The 18,323-nt window shown below is 37.5% G+C and overlaps 1 protein-coding gene and 1 long non-coding RNA gene across 2 annotated transcripts in view; one reads left to right on the top strand and one right to left on the bottom strand.

The window, feature by feature from the left end:
* The window catches only part of LOC310739802, a 351,802-nt gene that overhangs the window by 200,278 nt on the left and 133,201 nt on the right, over nucleotides 1–18,323 (bottom strand). The window lies entirely within an intron of this gene.
* On the top strand, nucleotides 2,139–5,741 carry sox8a (SRY-box transcription factor 8a). Its single transcript, XM_083566805.1, has 3 exons — nucleotides 2,139–2,711; nucleotides 3,286–3,518; nucleotides 3,649–5,741. The coding sequence occupies exons 1-3, from the start codon at nucleotides 2,308–2,310 to the stop codon at nucleotides 4,368–4,370; spliced, it is 1,359 nt and encodes a 452-aa protein (XP_083422931.1). The 5' UTR covers nucleotides 2,139–2,307; the 3' UTR covers nucleotides 4,371–5,741.

The raw sequence follows: 18,323 nt of genomic DNA, 5'->3' as shown, positions 1-18,323 counted from the left end.
GCTAAAATCACCAATTTAGGCTAAATATAAGTTACAACAGTTATATCTTAGTCATTATGGCCTAAAGAACAATTATGCAACAATTATGCATGATCCAAATTGACCCCACATCCCCCAAAAAAAGGAAAAAATTGGGGATTTAGTCAAGTAGCAACATACTTTTTTTTTTTTTTTTACTTTAACGTGTCCATTTATAGCTTTCATATAGAAATATTAACTTATACAAACACAATCTAAATTATCTGGAAGCAAGTTCACATACCCAAAAACTGTAGAAGATATCTTAAAAAATATAAATATTTTCAAAACTTTATAATTTAGATGCAAGATGTTTCTGTTAATTCCTTTAAGCAAAAGATAAAAATCACTTACCTCACAGAAATACATCATAGTTTATACGATTTACAATTTATATATGAGTAATATAATATCAAGGTTCCACAATGTAAAGAAAATCTTCTGTTCCCCTCTCCATGTGACTATCATCCACAAGTCTCTGTCTGCGCTGCTACCCCAGCCACCTACTGCAAGCGTTAAACAATCTTCCAACATGCCTGCCAAGTGAAACATACCTTGCCTTTTCATGTGAATGCCAATGATAAAAATCAACATAGCAATACATGAAGGCACACTAACAAAAAAGGCAGTGATTCAATCTCTCCTCTTTATTGTCATGTGTCTCTCTTACACTCTATGGCTAGTGTTTAGGTTTGCCTCTTTTAAAGTGAAATGACTGTCTGTTTTCCCCCTCCATTTACAGCCCTTTAACAAATAAACTGTTGACAGACGTTAACTTCCTTTTTTTAAACTCAGGAACCTGTTGAAATGGAAATCAAAGAGACTTTTACATTTTTAATGTTCTGTTATTCCACCATGATATAAATGGTGGATAGAGGCCTTTGTTTTATTACAGCAGGAATATTCTTTACATAGCTTCTGAAAAGTATTAGCATAACTCTACTCTATTTGTTTACATTCAAATGAAGACAGTGCTGACTCCAAAATGAGGCTATCATTTGTCTGAATCTCTCTCTTCCTCTCTTTCTTTCTCTTATATATATATCAACAACTATCAGTGTTAAAATTTGGTTACTATCTTAATAAATTATACATTACTTTTAGTGGGGGAAAAAGAGATTCTATGTCACTTAGTCTTTTATGATAAACACCAACATCACAGAAAAAGTCAACACAAACAACCAATCAATTTCTTTTTAGCTAAGTGACTGAACTCACCTGGTAAAACCATAGACTGGCGTATAGTTATAACCACGTTTCACCAACATAGGCACCTGTTACGCAATGCTCTCGGATCCCTACTGGCAGAGCATGTGCGTTTGTGCACGTTCTAAAGCTTTCTAAAAACAAAAAAAAAAAAAAACAAAAAAAACATTTCTGTTTGTAAGTATTTCTGTCAGACTGATGCTGTGATCTGAAAGCCTTAATGAGAAACTTTAGTTTAAGAAACAGCATTACCTGTTTTGACTCTCCTGTGTTTACTATTGTTACCTGCAGTACTTTTTTAGTTTTGAAGTAAGCAGTAACTACTTTGTTCATTGACTGTTGTTTTAAGGATATCGTTCTATTCTTTATGCATGTTTTAATGATTGCATTACTTGGATGCAAGGCAATGCAGGGTATTAAATATAGCGCAGACTATTTGTTTATTACATATGCAAATATGAATATGGCAGTAGCAGGAAATACGTAAGTGTTTTTGAGAGTTTAAAGGGGGATACTATTTCAATAAATGATCTGAACTGTTTTAGAAGCTTGCATATAGCAAATACAATTGTACAATAGCCATGGATGAATGCGAACATAACAGAACAGAAAAAAAGATAATTAATGAAGAAATGTTGGGATGGGATTGTACATTTAAAAGAATATGTGGAAGTTAAACATTTGAGAATATTTCGTATGAATACAGTTTTATTAAGTAAATGTCAACCATATTAGAAACGTCTCTAGTTTTTAATACTTCACAACATTTAAAATTTCCTGTTCCTCATGTCCCTCTCAACCAAAGTATTTCTTACAATGAAAGCAATAAGGTTTATTATATTTGACTGCAAATAGCCCCACCAATAAGAACGTGGTATAGCAGTGTAGTCCACCAATCAGGGGTGAGGAGAGGCGTGACACCCTCAACTTCGCGCAAAAGACTTTTTCAGCGACTGTCACTGAGTTGCACAACGAGATCTGAGTTTCCAACAGCGCATCAAAGCATTAGCACCATTCACCCGTAAGGGATACGCATACGATTTCACCGACATCCCGAAGGATTTTGGCCAGAGGGACCCAGAAATGACCGAGGAGCGCGACAAGTCTTTGGCGGACGCGCCGGGCAGTCCGACAGGTACCTCCAGCTCAGCGTCTCAGGACGAATCGGATTCGGACGCGCCCTCTTCACCGGCTGGATCAGACAGTCACGGATTGCTCCACTCGTCTGACAAAAAAATGGACGAAGAGGAAGATGACAGGTTCCCAGCGTGTATCCGGGACGCCGTGTCCCAGGTGCTTAAGGGCTACGACTGGTCACTGGTGCCGATGCCCGCGCGAGCCAACGGCGCACTCAAAAGCAAGCCGCACGTGAAGCGGCCCATGAACGCGTTTATGGTGTGGGCGCAGGCGGCGCGCAGAAAACTGGCCGATCAGTACCCTCATCTCCATAACGCCGAGCTCAGCAAAACTCTGGGCAAACTCTGGCGGTGAGCTTCATTATTATTATTATTATTATTATTATTATTATTATTATTATTATTATTATTATTATTATTATTATTATTATTATTAATGTATTTATTTTTCACATATTTTATATTTTACTTAAACCATATTGCCTTTTTTTATTATTTTTTATTTTTAAAAAGTTACACAAAGTTTGTGGGACAGAAAACTGGATTAACTATTTTCATAATTATTTCAAATTATTTTAGATATATTTAGACAGTACAATATAGTTAGATATCTATGATACTGAAGTTAACTATTTTCACTGTCATACATTCTTCTGTCAGTGAATGGATAGATAGAGGTAAATTCGCTTTCACAAGGCATTTATCAGTTCATTCAAGGTATATAAAATAGTTTCAGAATTATAGCAGTTTTAATCTGAAGCGGTTTGGATTCGAACCGGTTTGTAATAAAGAAGATGTGAAATTTTAATATTTTAATAGTCAACCATGATGTCATTTGCAATTTGTGAATTTGCTGTTTTATAAAGTTAATGATAATAAAAATGAAATAGAAAATAATTGCTTTTTACTCTTCTCTTTACCGTAGCTTATTATCCGAGAATGAAAAGCGGCCCTTTGTAGAGGAGGCCGAAAGACTGAGGGTACAGCACAAGAAGGATCACCCTGACTATAAGTACCAACCAAGGCGTAGAAAGAGTGTGAAGCCAGGACAAAGTGACTCCGATTCTGGTGCCGAGCTAAGCCATCACATGTACAAGGCTGAACCAGGCATGGGTGGCCTTGCAGAATTAGCTGATCATCACCACACAGACCATCCAGGTGGGTGATGGTTACTCTGGGTGAGAAATAATTATAACCCTGCAGAATATAATAGAATTAGTGACATTCAGATTGCAGCTCTTTTAATTTTTTGGTACATATTTAAAATATGTCATTTATTTTTTTTCAGGTCAGCCCCATGGACCTCCAACACCACCAACAACACCTAAAACTGACCTTCACCATGGTCATGGCGGAAAGCAAGACATGAAGAATGAAAGTCGGCGTCTTCTGGACACTGGCCGTCAGAATATTGACTTCAGCAATGTAGACATATCTGAGCTTAGTACGGATGTCATGAGCAACATGGAGGCTTTTGACGTGCGTGAATTTGATCAGTACCTTCCTGTAAATGGGCATTCTGTAGCCTCCTCCATGGTTTCGGAACCCAACCCTGGTGTTTACGGTGCTTCATACAGCCACTCTGGTCCGAATGGAGTTGCCTGGAGCCGCAAAGCAGCTCTCTCTTCCTCCTCTGCCTCTTCTTCTGGATCCAGTGACATGGGTCAGCACAGACCCCACATCAAAACAGAGCAGCTGAGCCCGAGTCACTACAGTGAGCCATCTCATAGATCACCTTCTCACTCTGACTATGGTTCCTATGGTGCGCAAAGCTGCACTACTTCAACTGCTCCTTTCCCAAGCTCGCCATGCGACTATACAGACCTACAAAGCCCTGGCTACTACAGTCCATATTCCACCTATGCCTCCAGCCTTTATCAGTACCCCTACTTTCACTCATCGCGGAGGGCTTATGGAGGCACCATTCTCAACAGCTTGTCTATTCCACCTTCCCACAGCCCCACTGCGAACTGGGAGCAGCCGATTTATACCACCCTGTCGAGGCCTTGATCAGGTACAGATTAACGTTCTGTACTGTGGAAGCACTTCTAAAGGAATAGCAGACAAGAAGTGGTATGTTTGCTTATTCAAGGGTAGAAGAAGAAGAAGAAAAAGTGCCTGCTGAATTTGCCCACACCCAAACAAACTCTTATCCAAACTCTCATGGATGGTGCATAGCCAGATATTACCAGTTCAGCACGCAGAAATCCTCTGTGAGGACCACCTGTCACTGTTTCTCTCCATTCCCAACATATAGGCCTTCTCTTGGAATTGTATTTTTTTAATGACTAAGTATATGCCACTGATTTATGTAGGAGAGAAGCACATGAGTATGCCAAATCCGTTTAAGAAGCAGATGGAGAAAACAGATACACACATGCACTGGGACCAATTATTTTAAAATATAATCCAATAGAAAGAGTCAACTATAAAACTTTTCTTGCCCACCAACTTCTTAATTATTATAAACATATTTGTTTCCCTTTTTTTGGTAAGAAATATTTCATATCTATTTATGTTAACTGTTCTCTCATTCCTTGTGTTTAAGTTGTATATTTGTAAAAATATTTTTGGGGGGGTTATTAATGGTTGGGTGATGAAGATATTGAATTTTGTGCTATTTTACAATCAGTTGTATTATTGTAGCATATTGCAATCCTGGAAAGAAATTAAATGCACACACACACACACACACACACACACACACACACACACACACACACACACACACACACACATGCACAAGTTGCCATTCCATACCATTTAAATGAAGCAATGGATGAAACAGAAGAGGTCAATATGGAGTCAACAGGCATTTGTAGTAATTGCGTTAGGCGTGCACAAGCCAAATTAGCCTTTTGCAGTCTGTAGTCCTTTTTTTTATTACTATTTTCAATTTAAATACAAACCCTTAAAAATATATATGCTAAAGTGAATAATAAATTTGCTGACATAACATTTGCGTGTATAAACACGTATATACACCAGGAAGAAGCATCTATTTATATCCGATGTTTTGGCATTTAAAATACAAATTTGCCATATATTCATTTTCCTCATTTGAATATGTTGATTCACTTTCATCATGTTGAATTTTTGTTGAATTAACATGCCTTCATCCCTCTGTCACATCACCTGTTTTAACCTGTTGTTTCAGAATGTTATGAATACGTTTTCATAGTGACATTGGAGATGCATATTATAGTTTTTTCCTAAACATGTTGTTTTATTCTGGCTGTGAAAAGCCAAACAGTGTTCTTTTGTTTTATTGTTGTCATTTTTGAAAAGTTGGCTGTGAAGGTTTTTTAATGTGTTAACAAAGCTAACCTTAACTGCAGGCCCTATATGTGAAAAAAAAACAATAAACCTTTTTTTCCTGAATTATGAATTCCTTGACTTTGTTCATATGCATATGCAAAATGACGTATGTAGAATGACGTTTTAATCTGAATGGATCACGAGCACCATAATGAATGCCTTTTTAATATCAGATTTGCATTAAGGTTCCATAGAATCCTTAGCAAGACAGTACATATAAATTGAACTGAAATACTTTTCATTAACATTTTGTGATTTTGATTAGATATAAAAAAAAAGTACACATTATTGGCTAGTGTGGCTTGAAAACAATAAATCATTGAGTATATATTTTGACATTAAACTGTCTAGGCCTAGGATAGAAAATTTACTTTTTAATAAAATACCCAAATATGGCCTTTGATGACACCCTGTGGTTTTAATGTTTTAATATTTATTATAAATTTAAGTAAAAAAAGATTCAGATTCTAAACTGACTTTTACTGAAATATATCAATCTATTTATGATTCTTTTTAAACTTTATACATTTTAACTCTCCTTTCCAGTAGCAAAGTATTTAATCTCCTATTAATGCACAATATATTTATCTATCAATACATGGTGAATTAGCTCATTAATGAAAGTACTTATTCAGTCTGAGTTTATGAATCTGAATTAGTGTATAGCCCATATCTCATTAATTCATCCTCTATGAATATTAAATTATCAGTATATTAATATGCCATTTAGTTTCATGAATCATCATTTAATTAAATAAATAAAATATTTTTAAATGTACCAAATTGGCTTTAAAGTTCATATGTAAGCTGAAGTAGGAGCAAAATTGTCCAGCACTGTTTTTTTGCTGGGTAAAATTTCAAGCTGGGCTCTGGCATGCATGCAAAGCAGCCCTTCCCGAAGTAATGGAGAGAGCTGTTGCTGAATTTTAATGATTTATTGTGAGAGTGTGTGTGTGTGTGTGTGTGTGTGTGTGTGTGTGTGTGTGTGTGTGTGTGTGTGTGGTGGGGAGGGGCCCTATTGTACGCCTTCATCCGGATAGGAAGAAAAGAATTAATTGGACAGAAAATGGAAGAGCGGGGCAACTGACAAGTCATTAAGAGGCTTGTGAATGGATGATTAAATGTACATAGGAATAGAATTTTCTCTCCCCACTGTACTGTTTCATGCCAAAGTCAAGAAATAAAAACAACAGCGGCGATGAAGATGACGAAGAAGATGTGAAACATAAACCTGTAACTGTGACAACAACAATGATAATAATAAAACAGAGATTTTGAGAGCAGATGGCATGTGGGTGGCTGGTTGGAGAACGACTTGCTGTTTTTCCTCCTTCAAGCTCTTCTTCTCACGTCCCATTGTTTGCCAAATAGTTCGAGGAGGAACTCTTGAGAAGGACCAGACGTGAATCAAATTCATTGAAACAAGGCCCTTCAGAGTGCTTGGGTCTCGTTTCAGTAGGAAATAGCGGCTGCTTGGCCCTTCATGAGCTGCTACTGTAGCCCAAATAACTAGGACTGAAGCAAGTTTTCCCAGTAAGCCAGCCAGCATTAAATCTGGTCTGTTCGATCTCAGTTACAGCCAAATTTTTTTTTTCTTAAACAAAAAGTAGAAAGCTTTTATTAGTGACATAGGACGAACATAGGCTTACATGTCAAGTCAAGTTTATTTCTATAGCGCTTTTTACAACAGACATTGTCTCAAAGCAGCTTTACAGAATTTACAAGCTAAGGTAACCGATGTGTATTTATCCCTGATGAGCAAGCCATGGGGAATGTGGCAAGGAAAAACTCCCTCAAATGTTATGAGGAAGAAACCTTGAGAAGAACCAGACTCAAAAGGGGAACCCATCCTCATTTGGGTGATATCAAGAATGTGATTATAAATCTTAAAAACAATACAAAACACTGGAGAGTGAGAGCTAACATGAGCACCGGAATGTAAGATTATGAGTAATGTCCTTTCTACAGTCTTATACAGTCATTTGAGGTTATGGAACCAGGAGCTACTGAGAAATTCATAAAATAGCTCAACATCTGGGATCATCATAGATCCAACACCAGCTTCTCCATGCCAGAGCCTTTAAACATTCATAGAGGTCCAGTGTCCAAACTCCACATGAAGTGAGATTCAAATGGTGCTGGTACATCTCTAGATAGTTTGGGATGTTTGCGGGGTCTGCATCTACTTCTTTAAAGGTCCACAATCTTCATGAGGTGGGACGTGACTGGAGCTGGCGCAACCTCAGGATGCCCCGGGATGGGTAAAGAGAGAGAAGCAGTGGAGAGGAATTAGCATAGCTGCTATTCATGATATTAACAAGCACAAGTTGATAATGTGCATGTGATCAGATGTACTGGAGCACGAGGTTATGATATGTAATGTGTGTTATGTGTAGGCCTTGCTGAAAAGATATGTCTTGAATCTGCACTTAAACTGGGAGATTACGTCTGAGCCCCAAATACTGTCAGGAAGACTATTCCAAAGTTTACAAGTGCATGGAAAGCATTTCTGTCACCTAGGATAGTGAAAATGTTGTCCTATTAATTTAGTGCATTGTTACTGATATTGTGGTGCAATTTATAATTAAATTATTGTTTTATTATAACTGCGAATTATTGGCAAAAATATCATATAATTTTATTGTGTTCAATAACAGCTATAAAAGTAGTGGTAATTCTCTGTGAGAATCTTATAAATGTACACTGTGAATTTTTATCCATTCCCCTTTGCGTACTACATCCACAGGCCAAATTACAATCTGGTAATTTGATTGCTGAATCCCACGAATCTTATAGCAAATGTCTAAAAACATTTAACTCTAATTATTCATTCTAACCTTAACTGCTCAAGACCAGTCACAAGACCTGGCTTATGAAAAATGATAACTGGTGGTCATGGCTGCAAATACACTATACGGGCAATTTGCTGTAATAATAATTTCCACACTAAAGATGTTCCACTAAATTTTGAAGTGTGCTTGTGTAGATACTGTGTAGGTACTGATGTAGGGTAGAAAGGCCTGGGGTACAGTCAGCGTTCCAGTTCGTCCCAAAGGTCCTCAATAGAATTCAGGTCTGAGTTCTATAGCAGGACACTCTTGATCTTCCACTCCAACTCATGCAAACCATATTTTTATGGAGCTTGCTTTGTGCAGAAGGGCATTGACTGGAACAGGTTTAAGTCTCCTTTTTGCTAGAAAAAAAATTATTTTACTGCATCCAAAGACCTTTACCATTGTGTGCCTCCAAACTATGTGACTGGGAGGGATTATAGCTCCAGAGCCACTGTATACCTTACCAACAACAAATGAACCAAAATAAATGAATCCCCTGATGAATCCCCTTTCTGTTTGTTTGAGGCATCCAAGAAAAAGCTTGTCCGGAGAAGAGATGATGAGCGCTACCATCAGTAAACTGTCATACCAACAGTAAAGCCTGAGACCATGCATGTGTGGGGTTGTTCCTGTGGGTTTACTTACAATTTTGCCTAAGAACACATTCATGAATAAAGAATGGTACAAAAACATCCTTTGAGAGCAACTTTTGACAACCATTCAAAAACAGTTTGGTGAGGAACAATGCCTTTTCTAGTAGGATGGAGCACCTTGCCATAAGGCAAAAGTGATAACTAAGTGGCTCGGGGAACTAAACAACGACATTTTGGAAATTCCGAGACCTTAATCCCATGGGGAACTTGTGGTGATTCCTCAAGCGTAGGGTGGACAAACAAAAACCCACAAATTCTGACAAACTCTAAGCATTGATTATGCATGACAGGGCTGCGATGAGTCAGGATGTGACCCAAAAGTTGACTGACAGCATGCCAGGGCAAATTGCAGAGGTCATGAGAAAGAAGGGTCAACACTGCAAATATTGACTCTATGCATAAACTTAATAGAATTGTCAATAATAGCATTTCACAATTATGAAATAATGATTCAGTATACCATAGTAACATTTAACAAACAATATCTAAAAACACTGAAGCAGCAGAAAATCTATATTTGTGACATTCTTTTTGCTCCAGCTACAGTTTAATACATATGGTAATAAAATTTGGCCTTTAAAAAAATAAAAGGTCAAAATGTCAATATCCAATTAACACAATGAATTAATTCTCTTGTACACCTAGTGTGTGTGAATATTTTCCACACAAACTGGGCAATATTTTCTGCCAGTGCAGCTATAACAGAAAATATATGGTAACCAGAATACAGTAAAATACTCAAACTATTACTGTATATAAAGTGTGAGATAAAAGACACTGTTTTATTGACACAGGCATTTTTGTATTACAGGCCCACATGTTCTCATTGTTATAAAGTTATCTCTTCCACTATATAATATAAATTAGTGGATACTTAAGATGATGTTTTATTATGACATTACTGGGATAAATCTGAGAACCAGTGATTATCAATTCTTGTTTTAAGAGCCCTACCTCTAGAATTCATATCCAACCCCTGACCTACCACATTTGCTCCAGATAATCTTTTAGCAATTTAGCTAGGCAAGATATTGGTGTAACATCCAAACATCCACTACATAAATACGCATATAATGAAATAATAAAAAATAAAATAAAAAGTGATTCTAAAAGTGCAGCTACTCTGGTTATATTAGTATTTAAACAAAAGAGCATATGGGCATATGAAGTGTTCCATTCGCAGACATGCACTCTGTGGCTCATGTTCCATCTGTTGCTTTTGCATAATTCAAATGAAGCAGAGTGAACTGAAAAACTGCATAAGAAAAACTTTTTGAACTTTGCTAATACCGTCCTACAAAAATTCTATTGTTTTAGTGAGGGTGTATCAGATTAATAGTCTCTCTACTATTATGGAGTCTAGTGAATTTTGTAATTAACAATAGAGAGTTTGTGTGTGTGTGTGTGTGTGTGTGTGTGTGTGTGTGTGTGTGTGTGTGTGTGTGTGTGTGTGTGTGTGTGTGTGCGTGTGCGTGTGCATGAATGTGTATGTGCATGCTTGTGGGAGGGTAAAAGTATATTTGCAAGGGAAATGATCTGGACATAAAATGTTATTATAATTACTGATCTTACCTCTTGCATTACACTAGTTAAACCCTTGCTTGAAGTTTAATATAATGTTTGCTAATTTTTGTGGAATTATTGATTTTTATGAGATTATAATAAAATATAAATAATAGCTATAGACAGACTAAAGGAATATGGGACACTTAAGCAAGTCAGGATAGTTTTAATGTGGGATTAAAATCACATAACCTTAGAAGTAGATGTGATATCAGGGTATAACAAGAGAATACTCTGGAAACCAAGAGTAAATGTAAAGCGAATAATAGAAGCTTAGACTTAAATCCTAAACACAAACTATAGGAATTCTTATGAGACAAGAAATTATATTAGATATTTCATTAAAAACTGAGCTACATAGTTACAGTATATTAGTTAGCAATTTCTGTGCTACAGAGATTTATAATCCATTATGTTTATAGTAATTTTTGCTGACAGTGCCTTACCTTAACCTTGTCTTAACCTTGTCATTTAGTATTAGAAACTGATAAAATAAATGTAAATATTCACCCTCAAAATACCTTCCTTTAAAACATATTCATGTGCTATGGCATTTTCAGTAATTTATTTTTTTTTTTTTGCTCACAAATCTTATTATTAATTGTGAAATTGGCCAATTTCATCATATTAACCTCAGCACTCTGCATGATACTAGGAGTTAATTTGAAAATGTTCCAAACTAACAGAATTGTACCCCTATCTATCCAAATCTGTTTCACTCCCCTATCATTATAATTATTGTGTGGGCGGCAATATAATCAATTCATCCTATTCCTGGCAAATCTTAACTGTCTTAGTATGTTCTTATGAAACCTAATAATATTTCTAACAGCTTTCTAACAGCTTTTGTATTTGTTTTTTAAATGCACCTTCAAACTTCATTGCCATTTTCTTAGTTTGCCTTGTTAAAGATAAAAAAAAAAGTTTTTGTAAGACAGAGCATAAGGAGTATGATATTTTACTTGATTTGTGCAAAAAATAAATGTTTTGTTTTGTAAGCTCTTTGTCCTTTAAATCATAAAATAATCCTAAAAGTGTACCACTGGGAAAAAATAAACTGTCAAAATTGACTACTGGATACTGAGACCAGTTAACAAAAATATATATTTAGTGGAAGTAATACAATATAAAGGTGTTGCATCCAAACAAACAAAACACTGCAAACCATGTACAATCAATATATATATATACTGTATAAGGGTCATTTTCCATCAAACAACATGTATTATTTGAACCTGTGCAGTCAGCCCATTTACAGCTTTTGGCAGACAGGCTTGCAATTGCAACTTACGGTTATCTTATTTATACAACTAAACACTTAAGCGCCTTGCTCAAGGGTTCACTAATGACAGCCTATTGGTACTAGGATGACTCATGACCTTACTAGGGTGACTCATGACCTTAAAAGCAGAAGTTTCCTTTCAGAACCTCGAGCTGCGTCAATAACACTTTGGAAACACTTCCGAGTTGTCCACGTTCTGAACCACACATGTAATCAATCCAATGGAAAGCGCAGCATCCCCGTTGGGGTGACATCATGACCGGTAAACTATAAATAGCTTCCTGGTCCAAAAAATTTAAGAACGAAAGCAAGCAGAAAAATGAAACACACCTACCGGCTGTGTGTTCCTCCCCGCCCTTGCTATATTAACTGGGGCGGTACACACAGCTTGTGTATGGCTTGCTTGGAAGCGGAGCATGCTAGATCGGTTTTTGAGGGAGCCGACTGCGCAAATTGCACTCTCATGTCGATGCGAACACTTCGCTCCCCACTTCTTGTGGTTCTGGCTTCATTCTCACTGAGCAAAGCGGTGTGCTAGTTACTGGGGATGGACCTGGCAGAGGGTCTGGATACGGGCCTGTTCCTTTCTCCTTCCTCACCTGCCTGCACACCATGGGACTGCTACAGGCTAACTTGCAAGAGCTGATCGTGGAGGCATATCAAGCGGCCAGTAGGTCCAAAAACTCTGCCGTGTGGCGGATCTGGCTCTTAGAGCCTACAAAGAGACCATTGTGGCCATTGGCCGGTCTATGGCCACCATTGTGTCCACTAAGAGGAACCTGTGGTCGTTGATAGGTTTCAGGAGGAACACGGACAGTCGACTGCATTCCAGCGGTTCCTCCCATGTTGGTCTCATGGGGCTACTGGGAGGTCTGGGAGGTCGCCACTCACACTGCCCCTACTAGGGACCCTGTGCACGAGTGTGTAGCTCTGGGTAGCATACAAGGCTCCTAGAGCTGCACCAGGGTGTATCTCTGGTTCTAAGCATACCAGAGGTCAGTTTTGAGAGACTGATTCCCTTAGGAGACTACCTGGCAGCCTTGGAAGCTTGACGTGTCTCGGTGGGTCCTGCGTACTGAAGACAGAGGCTTTATGATTCAGTTCAGGTCTCCTCCGACCCGGTTCAACAGGCTAAACTGTTGAACCAGTTAACTAAACTATATTGATGATTGCTTGATTATGACTCAATGAGAGCATTCCAGCATCAAGATGTCGTTCTTGCTCACATGGAGGAATTAGGGTTACAGTTGAATCCCAAAAAGAGTGTGCTTTCTCCATTACAGAGAACCACTTTGTTTTGTGTGGGATTTGACCCATCGTTTGCCTCCTGCTCATATTGTGTTAATCCTTACGGCCATCAGAAGAGTGAAAGAAGGCCAGTCACTCACTGTTAGGCACGTCCAGAGACTGCTGTGTCTAATGGTGGCACTGTACAATCTCTTTATACTAATAAAGTTGTTACAAGGTGGTTCTGGCTATTTGCTGATTATAATGTTAAACCAAGTTATGTCTTTGTCCTTTGGAAATTTTTATGACAGCCAAAGTGGCTCTGGACAATTCAGAGATAGACTAAACTTGAGTGCAAAAAAGCAAAAATGCAGAATGTGGGAGCAGGTTGCCCAACACAAAGTGATCAGTTGGATAAAGAATGTTGTAAAGAGTCCCTATACTTAATGAACCACACCTTGACTGAGAAATTAACCTGCAGAAGATGAAGGAGACATTCAGATAGACAGTGCCTCAACCACAATCTTGACGAATCACATACCATCATCTAAGTGTTTCCAATACACGAAAGGGCTGGTAGTGTGGAAATCCTTTTATTTAACACAGGCAGTCGGTCAGGGCCAGCAAAGCCTTCTCTGCTGGCCTAAACACTATCAGAATCACTGACCTACATTTACAACCTAAATTCTAATATTTGTTACATGAAATTGTATCAATTTATTCCCAACAGTTTATTCTCTTCATTTCATAGCGTTTCTCTTGGCTGCACTGCTTACAGTACGTGTATGTGGATGTTAGATTTTTTTGTCCAATCAGTTTTCATCCTGTATGTGCCGCCATGTCAATCTAATCTGCCCAGGCCCTTCAAAGTCTGTACTGCTGGCTTTTTTACCATAGTCTCCTTAAGAAATAGTTCTTTGTCTTTAACCAATCAGATTTAAAATTTGCCTCAAATAGCCAGCTAGCTGGCCCAGAATATCGTCAGCATTTTTCCGTCCTCTGATTGGTTGGTCAAAGGGAAACTGTTACAGCCAAGTTCGACTGGCAAAACACATCTGTAGCACGCTGCACACATTAATACGTCTGAGTTACAATTTTTTATGCCTAGGGAGGCAGAGAAATTGATTTGGTTTCAGACATACTTAAAAATACACTTTCAAGAAAAGCTAGACATCGTGAGAAGAGACCGGCCAACCCCGAAGCTAGCTAGCTCATCCCGGGAAAGGGTTTGTTCGATATTCCAGACCAGTGAATACAAGCGGTACCACTGTCTTACAGTCTCTGAGGAGCGGTGCAAATTATGAGTATGAATCTCTGGTGAGTAGGTTGTATCTTATTTAATTTGTTAATGTTTTTGTCATGTTATTAGACAAATATTGAGTCTGAACTGCTCCAGATGGTGTAGGTGGTGTTGGTGTAGGTTGTAGTGTAGGTTTGGAGCTTGCTTTAGTAAAATGGTATTCACCCTCCATATGTGAAATGCCTCTCTCTTTGTAATGCCACGCATTGTTATTTTGCATTTTTGGATAGTATGTCAAAGGATAGCATGTAGTGACATGATATTGGTGGTATTAAGAGGTGGATTAAGTCAGATAAGTCCTCACTGAAGGCCCAGGTACCAAATGCATGGCCCGCCACTGACAGGCACTAATATGACTTCACTCATAAAGTAACTCGATAATTTGTGCCACAAAGGGCATTGTTTCTTACTGAGTGGGACAGTGGTATTTCATCTTTTCTGTTGTTCCTGCATATTTTACCACCTCAGCTTTCTATAAAGAAAAACTGAAGATCAGTGCAGCTAGGGCCTTGTGTTTTACAAAGTATATGATACAGTTTGTGATTAAGTGGGTAGCACAAGCTTAAGTAATTAATTGGATAAACTAAAAAGATTATTATGATGTAAATTTCTGTGTATTTTTCCCCCACAACAGTGAAACAACAGCTAAGAAGAACACTTGGCGAAACAGGAGAGGCCTCACCAGTCATACCTCCTTGCCTATGGAACTCACAAGTGGCCCTTGATACATTGTGATTGACAAGATCCTCATCCTATGCCAAGCAAACACATCATTGGCAGCATTTATTGAACTATTCAAAGCGCACTCAGCAGCATGTACACATTGCTCCAGACAATAGTCTATAGTATAGATGTTGACACCACTAAAGAAAGTCCACAGGCAAAATAATTTAGAGTTAATTTATTAATTCATTTTCTCCCGCTTATCCGTAATTTGGGTTGCGGGGGCAGCAGTCTAAGCAGGCCCCCGCCTTCGACTGCTGCCCAATCCCCACAGCACCGTCCTTCACGGTCCATCCTGCAGGTGGTGAGCCCACGGGAAGTAATTTTGAGTTGTTCTTATTTAAAACCTGTCTAATGTTTAGTTTTTACACCTCATGATTTATTCAACTTTAAACCTTTTGCTGTTCAAATGGCTTATGGTACAGACTCATTGTTTTATGTTGTACCAGACAGCTACATTGTGGAGACTGCAAGAAACAGTTATGAGCTACCTCATTCTTTAGGAGGTTTTATGTTTTAGAAGGCTTTAGGAGGTTTTATGTACAATGTTGTTGTACAGAGTGCCTTGTCGCTTGTCAAATTTGATGTAAAGCCCTGTTAAAGAAAAAATAATAAAATGTATTCATTGCAGCACTTTTTGGACTGATTATTGCAGAAGTAGTGGATGGTAGCCCTAATAGATTGTACATTCTAACTAACTAACTATTCATGGCTGTTGACTATGTAAATTCTTAACAATGATTTAGATTTAGATTTATTAAATTTTTTAATTGATTGCTGTTGAAAGTTTCTTCTATCATTTATTACTCTTAAAATGTTCTGCTTGATGTTAAATTGATGCTGAACTATATGTTCATGCTAAGTAGATTAAGTGGGAAACAAAACAACCTCAAAACAGAGCGCATGCTCTACTCTGTTAAAGCTTCTATCCTTAACTACAGTAAGTAAAAGCTTCTACCCTAAACTTTACTCATACATGAAAAAGGAACGAATGATTTCTCAAAATGTAATTGAGTATAAAGTAAGATATTCAATATTGAAATGCAAAGAAGTTAAAATAAAAGTGGGAATACTTTAGAAAAGTACAGATACGTGAAAAACTTTCTTGCCTACAGTAACAAATTACAATTACTTCGTTTCTGTTCACCACTGTGTATAACTCACTAAGTATCTAATTTTAGGTTAACTTTCGGATGGAGTTTTATGTATGTGAACGTAGAAATAAAAACAAGCTCAGTGAGTAAAAAAACCATATAAATCTTATTTGACTCTACCCAATTAACATGTAGAGGTATTTTTACCCTACAAATCATTCCTAAAGCACCTTTAACTAACCAATAAATCAGGCCTAGGTTTTTACCAGCAGCTGCTGCCAGGCATGGCCAAAGCAAACAGCAGCCCAGACACTGACTTCCTCAACTTGTGCCCAGGTCTTGAATGAGAGGAGAAACTAAGTGTACCAATGTGTGCCCTCCGGAACATACTTCCAAGCTAAACTTTTGTCCATTTGTTAAGCTGTTACTCTAAATTTAATAAGCCATTCCTCATCTGTGCTCACACAAACCAGATTAACTGCTTTACTAAAGCAAAGAAAACAACTTTTCTTTTTTTTTGGTGCTTAATAAGAAACAAATTTTCACTCTAGATTTAATGACTGGTTTCACTTTTGTATATTTTATCTATTCTGATGTAAATAATTATGCAGTTGTCTGTCTACTCTCTACAGTCAAGCAATCAAGGAAATTGCTTGTATAGTAATCAATTAAACCAAGAAAGATTAATTATTAACATCATGCTCCAAACCAAGTGCCAATTCTTCTAGCTGATGCTTGCCAAAGATGAAGTTTAGCTAACAATATGTTTGGCTTACCTTTCATGTATTCATCCTGGTCAAGATTATGGTGGATCTGTAGCCTATTCAATAAAAACTAGGCACAAGGTCAGTGAACCCATAGGTTCAATTTTATTGCCTTGCTGACAGGTACGTCCGCTTCATTGTGACAAAGTACATTAATTTAAATTAACTGTGCATTTTAACAAAGGCCTTATACAAAAACGTTCTTTTATCCTTTACTTTTATTTTTAAATATTTGAACTCCAGTTGTTTTGAGCGAACAATAACATAAGTTCCATATTACAATTTTCCTTATCCAAAATATTTCAAATTCTAATCTGTGCGACTAATGAGATAAAAAAATATTTTAAAATGATTTTAGTGAAGTGTGGGAAACAGCATAAAAATGTTTTTATTGTAGGAGAGAAAAATTTGGTAATAAAATGTCCATTGCACTATAAAAGTTACTCAATTCAATGAGATCAAACCCAATTTTATCTTATTTGTACATAATTTTTTGGGGCCATAGTTATTTTGTCTTGCAAAGCTTATAACATGAATTAGTTAATGAGAATCACTGAAAGCAGAAATGATTGAAAAAATGTTTGGAAAAGAGATAAAAAATATTAACCTTCACAATCAGCTTAAAACCAGAATATGTGTTGACTGCAAATATAAGTAGGAGAAACATACACATATAAAGAAGAGTTGGTTATGTGTCATATTTTTCAGCAGTCAGAAGTTCTTATGTCGTATCATTTTACCATTTGGCCATATGATCAAACACTTTTAACCTTCCCACTCTGAGAAACAAGCAAGGACTTGGAGCAGTGTGGAACCACTGAGTGCTGGTTCAGATGTTGTGCGTTTTGTGATTTAGCCTGCTTTCAGGCATTGTTTCTCAGCAGTCGCCATCAGTGTGTGGGTTTCTGTCGCCCCTGGAATGTCGCGTGTGGGCGGAACATTCGTGGAGCATTCTCATAACTCTTGCAGCAACGGAGGTGGAGAAAGAAAGAGATAGACCACAAGGGTAAGGGCAGGAGTAAAATAAAAAAAAGCGAGAACTAGAGGGTGAGATATTGGGTCAGAAAGAGTGAGGGAGAGAAATGTTTTTTTCGATGCTTTCTTTACTCTTTTTTATGCCCAAGTTGTTGTTTGGCAGTGAAAAGCAGGGACAGCATGACCAGAGTTCTAAACGTTGGTGCATGTTGGCATAGCAATTCGAGAGC

The sequence above is a fragment of the Silurus aristotelis genome (genome assembly GCF_946808225.1).
Source record: "Silurus aristotelis genome assembly, chromosome: 17".
Lineage (NCBI taxonomy): Eukaryota > Metazoa > Chordata > Actinopteri > Siluriformes > Siluridae > Silurus > Silurus aristotelis.
The sequence above is the reverse complement of the archived record's forward strand: the minus strand, read 5'-3'. Positions and strand labels throughout refer to the sequence as shown.

Coding starts and splice junctions, on each gene's coding strand:
- sox8a (XM_083566805.1), top strand. CDS start 2,308: ATGACCGAGGAGCGCGACAAGTCTTTGGCGGACGCGCCGGGCAGTCCG. Junction 2,712..3,285: donor ACTCTGGGCAAACTCTGGCG/GTGAGCTTCATT, acceptor TCTTTACCGTAG/CTTATTATCCGAGAATGAAA. Junction 3,519..3,648: donor TCACCACACAGACCATCCAG/GTGGGTGATGGT, acceptor ATTTTTTTTCAG/GTCAGCCCCATGGACCTCCA.